Consider the following 12,446-nt stretch of genomic DNA (forward strand, 5'->3'; position numbering starts at 1 on the left):
CAGATATGTCCAGCCTATCTGTCGGAATCTATTCAAATTATTAACGGCTTCTGTTAGTTTTTTCGTCGTAACAAAGTCTGTTATTAGCGGCCGTTTTTTGTGTGTTCTCGAGTTGTTTGTACAAGGTGGCGCAATATTAATCACATTATGAGAAAACTTGTAATTTTTGCAAATGGCGGTGTACGTCAGTCATGTTTGACACTTGAGAACTACACAGCTGCAGTATACAAGCAGACAAGCTATGGGCCGCGTAAAGGTCAAATAAAGATTTCCAGCACTCGAAACATTTTTTATGCAATAAAAAAATTATTCAAAAGCAAAGTTGGATGATTAATTTTGCGCCACCTTGTACCTACAATACTTCTTATCCAGCTATACGCGGCCAATATATTACGTTGAATGCGTTTAATGCGCGGCCGGACTTGGGTACTTTTAAAATGTAATTAGCAGAAATTTGTGAATAGCACTTATTTGCACACATAAATGCATACATACATACACCCATACATATGTATATACATCCAAGCAGATCACTTATTAACCACCTATTTGCTCTTTCCTCTTTTATTATCAATGCATTACACCTAAGCATCGCTACTTACTCGAACTCGCAACGTCAGCATTATCGTGAAATTCAGCGGATTCCGCCAACTGCGAATGTAGCCCATGTTAGCTGGTGTCGTTGACGGTGGTGTGTTGACAACAGTCGCTGAGCTGGCAGCAGCATTTGCATTCGCCGTACTGACACTGAGAAAGCTGCCAACATCAGATGCTGCATCTGCATCAAATAAAGCTCTGGCTCTGGCACTGCCACTGATAGCAGCGCCTGACCCAGAGCCTTTGCTGCTGCCAACAGCTGATTTGGCGCCAGTTGTTGCCGCATTGCCAGCCAAGTCAGCTGTCATTGGTGCTCCTGCCGATGATGCTGTCACGGTTGTGCCTAGCATGACCGTTTCCACCGTAACAGTTGTTGTTGTGTGGCTATCAACTGCAAGCGGCATTACCGGTGACGATTGCATAGCTACTGTAGCGGGACTTGCAACATCCTCTGGCATGGAGAACTTTTTGTAAAATTTTAATAAGTCACTTATGTCATCTGAAATATGTGGAGAACACAGACGGGTAGAAATTTTAGTCAAATATTTTTCAAGAAAGAAAAAAACCAAAACGCAAATGCAAATGAAAGAAGCAGCAAAAATTAAAAAAAAAACAAAATCACAATGTGAAGGAACAAGAACTTGTCATGCCGTTTGTATGTAGGTATGTTTGTGTATGTACTCATATTCTTGAGCAGCATGTAAAACGTCCAATCGTTAGTTTGCATTGTCTCTTGATTGAGTTGGGAGATAGAAAAATGTTGCAACTCTTTCAAAAGTCAGAAGTTCTGAATGGGCACATATGCATGCAGAGCAGGGAATGCCAGTGAATGGAGCATATTAATTTCCGCTATGTTGACTGTGAAAGCGATTGGCAGCCGAGGATTGTTGTTGTCGAACAAGGTTTGTCTTGCGGGAATTAAATTTCAACGAAACGATGCCAGAGCTCAGTATTTTTTCTTTATGCTCTTCCCCTAGATAGAGTACACTCGTGCATGTGTAGGTATGCCAAAGTATTTGTTGCTTTGGTTTGTACTTTTATTGATAAACTGTTTTTATAGGGCTTTCCATTCCTCGCCCTCGCCGTCTACTCCAAGTTAATCAACTGAAACGAAGTAACTAATGGAATTGTGAAAATGAAGACTGCTAAATACTTTTCACTGAGCGTTTTATTCTTCATTCTCATCGTAAATAGTACAAGAGCCACTACTGAGCGATTCGTGGCTTCGATGTAGATGCCTTGACCCGTAGCAAATAAATATATGAATAGAATGAAAACGAAAAAATAAATACAATAATTTTTATAATTTTTTTTTATACTTTAAATATACTTTAGGAAAACCATAAAATATGTGGAATACATTCAAATCTTTTTAATTAGCTTAAGGAAATATTTATTTTATATTTTTATTTCCTAAAAAATAGCTAAAGTTAGGTTCATGCTCATGGCCCATTGTCATGACGCGTGAGGAACTTGTCTTTATCTCTCCTAAAACCAGTGTGTACAGGGTGCGCCATCTTTTATGTCGGTATGTAAACGCTGAATAACTTTGTCATTCACTCATTCACCAACCGATCGACTTCAACATATATCTTTTCGATATGTCAATTCAGTACAATTTCAACCATGGATCGCTTTACACCGAAACAACGCGCTGAAATAGTGACGCTACACATCGAAAATAGTCGTTCTATTGTTCTAACTCAACGCGCATAACGCAAAAAGTATCGCGGCAAACAGGCACCGTCTGACACTACTATTCGTCGTTTGGTGTCGAATTTTTTTGAGCACGGGACAGTAGGTGATCGTCAACATGCCGTTCATCAACGACCAAGACGTTCCAATGAACTTGTTGAAGCAGTGAGGGGAGCGTTGCCCAGGAGCCAACAGTGTCGTATCGTCGCCGCGCTCAGCATTTTGGCGTCAGTGAAACCACAACGCGGGATGATTTAAATGTGTTTCCATATAAAGTGCAATATCGCCGACAGACCATTCATGTCGCTTCGAATACGGCCAAACAAGCGCTCGAATGGTTGACACTGAACCCGATTTTTGGAAGCAAATTTTAATGACTGACGAGGCACACTTTAATCTCTCTTCCAGCGTGAATAAACAAAATTGCCACATTGGGGGAACTGATAATCCACAAGAGATCCATGAAGCGTCATTGTATGACCGGAAAGTACCGATGGATGTTGGCTCATTATGTCTGCCCGCAAATGCGTGAGAAAGGTTTAGACGGTTACCGGCTTCAGCAAGACGATGCGCCATGCCACACTGCGAATGCAACAATTGAATTTCTGTAACAGAAATTCCCGGGACGTCTTGTGTCAAAAAGAGGCGACATCGGCTGGCCCCCCAGATCACCTGACTTAACCCCCCAGGACTTCTTTTTGTGGGGTTTTCTGAAAAGTAAGATTTACGCCAACAAGCCCCAGACTATTGGCGGCTTAAGGCAAACATTCGTGTCGAAATCGACGCTATAACACTCGAAATGCTTGACAAGGTGATGACAAACGCAGAAAAAAGATCGCAGTTTGTGATTGCCAATAAAGGTGGCCACTTGATTGATACTCTCATTGTATTCTAAAAATAGTTTTAATAAATTGTAAATAAACAAGCCAACCTCATTTATACAAATCAGTTGTTTTTTGTTTTTTTTTTAAGTTATTCAATGTTTTCATACCGACATAAAAGATCGCGCACCCTGTACGTTTCAAAAATTTTATAAGATCCTTAATTCCGACAGAGCTGAGATCTTCCAATTCATTAAAGGATTGTCTACCCAAAATGGCGCGCTCTACGTTTGGATAGAGCAGGACAGTGACAGAGAAGGTGCGGGATCGTCTCTTCTTCGTCTAGACAACTTCCTAAAACATAACTTCACACGAAAAATATTAGCTGAGATAAAAAGTTCTGAATGCTCTCCGCTAGATGCCTTTGAGTTACAGTGCGCTTAAATAAAAGTTATTTGACAGGCGTTGACTCCTTGATTCGACCTATTCAAATTTCTATTTCAAGGCGTTGACTCCTTGACTCGACCTATTCAAATTTCCATTTCAAGGCGTTGACTCCAAATTTCGACCTTTCGTCGAAAGTGCTGATAAAATCATGAAACCCGTCATGTCGGACCGGCTTGAGAGTACTTGAGATATTGCCCAGGATTTGTAGATTATACAGAAAATTGCTTCTAGCCATTAGCGTAAAGATTTATAATTCGCCATCTTCATTTTCTAAATAAAGAGAAAAATGTTGAGAACTTTTCGCTTCATCTAGTATTTATGTTCGCTTAAATAAAAGTTATTTGACAGGCGTTGACTCCTTGATTCGACCTATTCAAATTTCTATTATTAGCGTAAAGATTTATAATTCGCCATCTTCATTTTCTAAATAAAGAGAAAAATGTTGAGAACTTTTCGCTTCATCTAGTATTTATGTTCGATTCTGAGACATCGCGCAGTGGGAGGTTCGATAGATCTAGCAGGAATTCACCTCATTTTGAAAGGTGTGATATCGACATTTTTTTTTATTGAAATGATAGACCGTATGAGACAGTGATTTAGATGTAGATTTTATAAGTCTCTTTGATCTATAACGGGCTTATTGTTAGAGAAAATGATATTAACATCTTTACAGATGGCTCAAAACTAGACAACACAGTACGTGGAGGGGTGTACTCCGAAAAACTGTCAAAAAAGCCACTTGTAAGCTACTTATAGATAGGGAAACCATCAATAAGCAAATACAAGTTGGCAAAACATCCTAACATGCGAATTAAGGGGCCATGTTCGGGACAGACATGGCCGCAATTGAACAGCGGTCGATCAAAAAGCTTGTTAAGTTTTAGCAGAGAAGCTATAAGAAAAATGAAAGGGGTATTAACTGACCATTGTTTAATAGGCCGTCACGCTAGGAGGTCAGAACACTCGTACTTCGATTTCTGTAGAAGCTGTCTTAATACAGAAGAAGAGGAAACAGTCAGACACCTTTTATGTGAGTGTGAAAGCTATGCTAAAAGGAGGCTCCGCACTCTTGATACCTTAATTGATGTAGCGGACATAGCGCATCTATAGGGTTTTTAATAAGAGGTGTTATTTTGATATTCAAAGAAAAATGCTGTTTTTTAATATAAATGATCGGATGTTTATTTCAATATAAATAGTGGAAAATAACACAAGGTAAATGACCACCACGACCGCGCTTACAGGACAATATCATTTTCATGAAATTTTCCATAACCGAATCGCAAAGTGGCTGCCTTATGTCCTCGTCAGCCTCCGAATTCCGTCGTTGAGGTCTTGAATCGTTGTTGAGGTCCTGAATCGACCCTGTGCTGTTGGCGTAGACCTTCTCTTCCACGTGGCCCCAAAGCAAAAAGGCAGAAGGTGTTAAATCACATGATGTCGGAGGCCAATTGTGTTCACCTCTTCGAGAGATAACACGGTCCAGAAACTTTTCCCGTAAAAGATCAATGGTTTCGTTGCTTGTGTGGCACGTAGCGCCGTCATGTTGAAAATAAACATTGTCCAGATCAATACCATCCAATTTCGGCCATAAAAAATCCTTAATCATCTCTCGATACCGCAATCCGTTCACCTGTAATACCCTTTAAAATTAACCAAGCTTTGCTCGTTTATTAAAGCTACTGGATGGTTTGAAAAGAAGCCCATAGGGTAAGGATAAGTTCCAGTGGTATCAAAATGGACCTATGAAAGGTCTAAGTGTGCCATTGTTACTGGACTCAGTGGCGACATATACCCAGCATGCATACAATTTTAAAATGACGTTTCCTTTTTCTTCAAAATTTACTCTTGACGAGCTGATATTGTCTTCATTATCATTACTTCAACCGACATCGCTTACTTACAGTCTATTTGAATAAATCTTGGAATAGTCCCTACCGTCTTTTTCCGAAAATAAGCTCTATCATGATGTTCGGAACTTTTTGTAAAATAAGACATCTCCCGAAAATAATCCCTAGTTAAAATAATGTGACAATTTATCTTCAAAATACAACATAAGGCAGCAGTCTACATTGAGCGACAGTGCAGGTATAAAACGTTCATTCATTTCAGTCTTGTAAGTCTAATTATTTCCTCATACTTAATTTTATTTAAACATAAAGTGAATAATTTTTAACCCCACCTAAAATGAGTACAAAACGAAAGAGCTATTCCGACGAGCACAAAAAGGGAATCGTGGAAGACTCCAGGGGTGTCAATCTTGCAGCAATCTGTAAAGAGAAGGTACTGGATCTCCGTATGGTTCGTAAATGGCGGCGTGAAGATTTCGATTACCTGTGTCAACTGGTGGACCAAGGAAATGAGAAAAAACGCAGACTTGGATCAGGTCGGCAGTCGTTTTTTTCTGACTTAGAAGATTGCATTTGGGAATGGATTGCAGGCAGCAGAGCAATGGCTTTGGTTGTGCGGAGGACTGATTTTCAAAAATTTGCCCTTGAAACAGCAATTGAATTTGATATACCCACAGAAGAATTTAAAGCATCGTCAACCAGTGTCAACTTCCTTAAACGATATGAACTGCCTCTAAGGATATCAACAACATTTTTTAAACTGGAAGACAATGAAGTTGTTAAGCGTGCACTTGCGTCTAAGTTTTTTGTTGATGGCATCGATTTTTGAAATATCAAAATGGATGGGACCGCGGTATTCCTGAGACAAGGAGCTCAAACGGCAGTTCATCACAAGGCGTCTCCAATTCACTTTACGTTCCTTCTACCGGTTATGATAGTGCACGCGTTGCCTGTTTTTTAGCGATTCGTCCAGATGGCAAGAAAGTAACGTCATTTTTAATCACCAAAGGTACAAAAAGGTCAGATTCAAAATGTTTCAGGAATTTATGTCATTGAAAGTGAAAAAGCCTGGTGCACCCAAGCAGTTATAAGAAAGTGGGTTGATTTTATGTTGCCACCACTGTTAAGGGGTCACAATAGAGCTTTACTAGTTTGGGATTCAGCCAGTACTCACCGCGCTAAAGACATGAAAAACTTTCTTGCTGAGCGAAAGATTGATCAAATAATGATTCCGGTAGGAATGACTGGTTACCTCCAGACAATTGACATTGCAATAAACGAGCCGTTCAAGGCTTAGTTGCGGATGGAAATCAATGGATAAAATCAGTGAAAACAGAATGGTGAGAAATTGTCGAGGTGATTTTGTAAAACCAGGCTTACAAGAAGTTTTGAATTGGGTAAAAAATTCATGGGACAAAATAACTGATAGTGATGTTTTCTATGCACTACAAACAGGCTACTTAGATAAGAAGTATTCATTTAACGATAGCTATATGGCAAGACAAGAGAGATTCGGATCAATGTTTCAACAGGAAATGGACTTGGCAGAAAATCAGAATATAATTCAGAATTTTATTTATGTCGATGTTGCAGAAGAAGATGACATCACTGTAATTGAATAAATTTAAATTTCTGTGTTCTATGTAAAATAAATATTAAATAAAAATATATTTTTAGTTTTGTCCTCCCCTGAAAATAAGCCCTAGCAGGTAAGAAAGTAAGACAGTGTCTTATTTTCGATAAAAGACGGTATTATTTATGAAGCGGTATTAAAACTAATAAAATTCAGTTTGGCGACGAGATTGCTCCAGTAAAAATATTCGTATTGTTTTATAGATTAAATAAAAATATTGTTGGGAATCGGCTCAAAAGAGATCCACTATTTTGAACCTTAGGTTAGGTTGGTATGGTTGCCCAGGGAATGGGCACACTTGGACGAAGAAAGATTCGTCCTTTGTGATACCATTATGAAGGGGATGAGGTGAGAGAGAAAGACCAATGGGATGCAGGGAGAGGGCGGGGAGAAGTGGTGCTGGGAAGGTTAGGAGCGTGCGAATTACGAGCGATGACTATGTTTGCGTCAACCGCTTTATGCTGCTGATGAAATTCATCAGATTTTTAATGTCAGCGCCAGCTATATCAGCAGGCGTGGCAAAGAAGTAGGAGCCAAGATGCCTGGATCTTAGCCCCGTCAGAGCAGGGCAGCTAAGGAGAAGGTGCTGAGATGATTCCACCTCATCCTCCATACATACAGCGCAAAAAGGACTTGAGGTGATTCCAAGTCTCACAGCATGCATTCCACGCGCATTGTGTCTTGTGAGAGAGCCCACGAGATTAGAGAGCTGATATTTTGTCAGCCTCAGAAGCTCACCCGAGTGCCTCCGGTCCACACGTGGCCAGAAAGATTTCGCGACCTTACACGTTTGTGTACTTGCCCAGCGCTCGCTGAGTTGGTGCGATGCCTGGAACACACTGCAGTGGTCCGGTAACCTGAATTTGAGTCTGATGGGGAGCTCCTCGCAAAATACTCCACCTCCAACCTTTCTTTCCAACTTCGATCCATCCGTGAACAAGTTCACCAGGCCCTGCCCCCAAGTGTAGCCCTCCGTCCACTCTTTCCTTGACGGAATATAAGTGGAGAAGGTTCCGGTTGGACTAAACGATCTGATGACAGAGGGATGAACTCGAAGTTTCTAAGAATGCTTGAGTATTTTGAACCTTAATCACGTAACAAGTTGAGCATTTATGAAATGCATCGCACGAAGCTGCTTTTGTATGCCAAATCTATCATCTTTTCAAAGTCAACATCTGTTCGCATTATAATTTCCACAAGGCAAACCGCAAAATGAATTTGAGTTATAAAAAATATAATTTGGTAAATATTTTTTATAACTCAAATGGACTCGCTCTATTCAAAGTCACTGACAAACATAACCGGCACACATAAATTTGTACAAAATAAAAATGCACATATTAATTTCTATATAGAACTATGTACATATACAAATACAACAATATACTAAAGCGCTGGCTTACCGCTGCACTCGAATGTGTTGCAATTGCGCTGCTCAATGTTGTAGCCTTCGCAGAACAAAGTCGAATAGTTTTTCGTTGGTTTTCGGCGCTTGTGCTGACGCCGCGTGGTCTCCCCTGACTGTGCATGATGATCTTCTTTGTCCTTGGTGGACGCTTTGCCGAATTTCACATTGTCACTGCCAAAGAAAGTGTCCTCATTTACTCTGAGATTACCTTCGAATGTGCGCATCAGTTCGTTGTTGTCATTGCTATTTTCACTTTTGGAATCATCAACTCGGTCATCTGCTTTATTGGTTTCCACTTTTTTGCCAACAATTGCCGCTGCCGTCGTAACTGTGCGCGTTGCTAGTGTTTTCCTCAAATTGGATTTATGTGACGTATTAATCTTGTAGTCAATGTACTCGTTGGATGCTACTGACTCGGCTACGGCAGAAGTGGTGCCTGAAATGGGTACGACAATTGCGGAATTGTCCGTCGTAGCCGCATTTCTGTTAAGCTGTTGTGAGTTGTTGCTGCTGTTCTCTTTGTCAATTTTGGTCTTTTGCTGTTGCTGATACTCGTTTTTGCCATTCATTGCCGTAGTAACAAAGTCCACTCTATCGGTGCTTGCTAATGCATTAGCCAGGGGTTGAGTATCATCAAAGCCTGCACTGCTCAACGTATCGTCATCAACCACATCTTCGTCATCTTCATCATCAGCGACCGCATTCAAGTTGAGCTGCATGTTGAAATTCACCATTGGATTATCGAGCAGGCAGCGTCGGAAGCGTTGTTGCACACCTTTGCCGCATGTAACGCTGCAGAGCGTAAAATCACTCCAATCGTCCCAACCTGCAGCGAACAGCCCATCAATTCGCGCCCAGTCCGTTAGACAGCCGCCGGTGGTGGCAGTTTATGATGGTTACACAATTTCAAGTTGATTGTGTTGTTGTCAATTGCCATTGTAATTGGAGCAGAAATGTTTTTCGTTCGCATTGTTGTTGTTTTTGTAATTTTCAGTAACGACGGTGTGTTTGTGTGCGCCAACGCGTGCGGCATGTTGCAATATGTTGCCATCAATTTATGTGCCATGTGCGTAACGGTAATTGTGACAGAAGCAGCAGCCAGTGGGACGTCAGGTGGATGCCACAGCGTAGTAAGTTGTTCGTTCAGCATTCAGCATGCATCATCCATCATCAATGGCGCCGTCATTGCCAGCAGAAGTGGATGGCGTTTCGGTGGGATGAATGGGATGGGTGTTGTTGTTGATGGTTGCGGAATTGTCATCGTCATCGGCATCGTCATCGTTGTCACCATCATGTGTCGCACGTGAACCGGAAATGAGAGACAGGTAGTTCGTTTTTTTATTTTCTTCTGTGTCGCAATTCGAGTGGACCATTGAAATCTTAAACTTTTTAAAGCCTCATAAAGCAGGCTGATTTATTCATATGTACTACAAATATACTGTGTTGTATTTATATTTATATGTATGTATAATATGTAGATAGGAGTGGCAATTTAGAAGTAAAAAAATAAAAAAAATATCTCTGTTCTCATAGCATTTTTGTGATAGGTTATGGATTATAAGAAGACGGGTATTTACTATATATTTGAATCAGTGATTTTTTCATTTTATGCCAACTCGAAGTTTACTGTTTTCTTTCATTTGAAATATCCAGATTTGAAGACATCTTTTTTATTAATTTTAAAACCACCTTTAAAAAACGCACGAACTTATGGACTGACCTGATAATATTTTCCTCTTCGTAATCTCTAATTTTAGAAACAATTTTAGTTATTTTATTTATTTATTACATGAAATTGTGTGTTGTATTGTGTCATGTGTATGAAGAGGAAAATGAACGAAACATTTTTTTATTTTTCCATTGCTTTTGGTTATATTTTACAAAAGTGGAAGTTAAAAATTCTACTCTCACAAAGAATGGCTACAATGACAAGAAATTTGTAAGACATAAATAAAACATAGAATAATAACCTTATTTTAACTGCCTAGTAACCCTCTTTTGAGAACTCTATTTAAATACTAAGCATCTGTACAGAAATACTTTTAAATAGTTTCCAGTTTTTCAACTTAAATTATTTTTCAATATCTGCCGCCTTGTGCCACAACTCCATTCAAGCCTTACTGCCAGGCTCACTAAAATCCTATCCTTTCTCTGATACCAATACCATAAATGTGTGTATGCATGCATGTATGTGCATATGTTCATCTAATATTGGCGGAGGAGGGGATCATAAGAATTTCAAATAGTGAAGTCGTTTGCCTCATAAATTCCACGCTCATCATTTATGCCGGAAATTCCTTTAGTAAGCTGCTTTACTTACACACTCGTTTGTACATACATAAATGTATGTACATATATTGGCATAGATATGCAAGTTTATTGATGCATGCCGCCCTGTGTAAGCCAAAGGAGTAACGCACAAAATGTGAAACGAGTGGAGAAAACAAACGACGAATTATCGCCGCTGTAAAAGAAAACTACTGAGACTCAGTCGCAGACAATAAAATAATCCTATACACGAACATAAAAATATCAAACAAAGATATCTGAACTTATTATGTTTATGTGCGCGGAAAAGAAAAGCGAAAGTCAATGCGAATTTTAGCAGCAAAATTTTGGGCCAAAAAATAGCATAGAATATCGATGGCAAGTTTTTCATAGTTTTTTTTCCAAATGCTATTCATTATTCACTTTTATTTGTAATATGATAAAGTAAAGTGTGTAGTTCTATTGTGATTATTCCAAACCCTTCATCTATAGGGGCTTAAATGGATATCAACGTTGCACTTCATGGAATCGGAGTTGAATATCTCCCAAACATCGATTTGTCGCATTCTAACTGATCATTTGGGCATACGAAAGGTCTGTGCACGTTTCACTCCGCACAAGTTAACTGAGGACATAAAATTGCCCAGAATTCAACATTCGAAATACCTCATTAAGGAGGCGAGAAAAGACGAGACCTTCCCTTACAACGGTGTAACTGGTGATGAAATGTGGTGATTCCAACATGAACCTGAAACTAAGCGTCAAAGTGTCGAATGGAAGGCCCCAGGCGAGCCACCACCAAAAATCGCGTTTGGAGAAGTCAAAAATCAATTCGATGTTCATTTGTTTTTACAAATCTAAAAGAATTTTTCACAGCCAGTTCGTGCCAATGGGCCAAACCGTGAATAGAATTTTCTATCTTGGCGTTTTGAAGCGTTTGTTTCGTCGCATTCTCCGATTTCGCCCTGAATCCCGCAAAGGAGGAAGTTGGCGCTTATTGCATGCATCTCATCGATCCACCCTTGTGACTGATTTTTTGACTAGAAATCGCATTTTTACCATCAATTACTCACCGTATTCGCCTCATATAGCTCCCTGTGACTTCTACATACTTATTCGGAAAATTGCATTTGGCCATGAGAGGAAAACGTTTCGCGTCCGTAGAGACCATCCAAAAGGTTTGTACCGACTTCCTGAAGGACATTCCGGCCAATGACCTGAAACACTCTTTTGAAAAGCTTTCAGATCGCGCAAAACAGTGTATCGAGGCCAGAGGGGACTATTTTGAATAAAGAAAGTCAAAGTTAATATATAAGAATAGAGAGAGTTGGAAATGAGCTTCGTCTGAAAAATGTTTTTGTTTTTCAACAAAACATCCGATTTTCCTTGAATGAAGTTACGAAGTTACGTTTGGTGGGATACGCAGATGACATTATATATATATATAATTGGCGCGTACATCCTTTTTGGGTGTTTGGCCGAGCTCCTCCTCTTATGGAGCTTTTTCATGGCAGAAAAACACTCGGAGGTTTGCCATTGCCTGCCGAGGGGCGACTGCTATTAGAAAAATGTTTTCCTTAATTTTGGTGTTTCACCGAGATTCGAACCGACGTTCTCTCTGTGAATTCCGAATGGTAGTCACACACCAACCCATTCGGCTACGGCGGCCGCCGCAGATGACATTGCAGCTGTAATAATCTCTCGAAACACTGACGAAGCCAAAAGGA

At 39.9% G+C, this 12,446-nt stretch overlaps 1 protein-coding gene across 1 annotated transcript in view; it reads right to left on the minus strand.

Annotated features, from left to right (window-relative positions):
- LOC129236294 (uncharacterized) overlaps nt 1-12,446 on the minus strand; it is a 110,933-nt gene that overhangs the window by 34,374 nt on the left and 64,113 nt on the right. The window contains exons 4-5 of the mRNA XM_054870594.1: nt 8,447-9,277; nt 603-1,096 (exon numbers count right to left, since the gene is read on the minus strand). Of these exons, the coding sequence (XP_054726569.1) occupies nt 603-1,096; nt 8,447-9,277 (1,325 nt within the window). The remainder of the gene's footprint in view (nt 1-602; nt 1,097-8,446; nt 9,278-12,446) is intronic.

Source organism: Anastrepha obliqua, chromosome 1 (assembly GCF_027943255.1).
Source record: "Anastrepha obliqua isolate idAnaObli1 chromosome 1, idAnaObli1_1.0, whole genome shotgun sequence".
Taxonomy (NCBI): Eukaryota; Metazoa; Arthropoda; class Insecta; order Diptera; family Tephritidae; genus Anastrepha; species Anastrepha obliqua.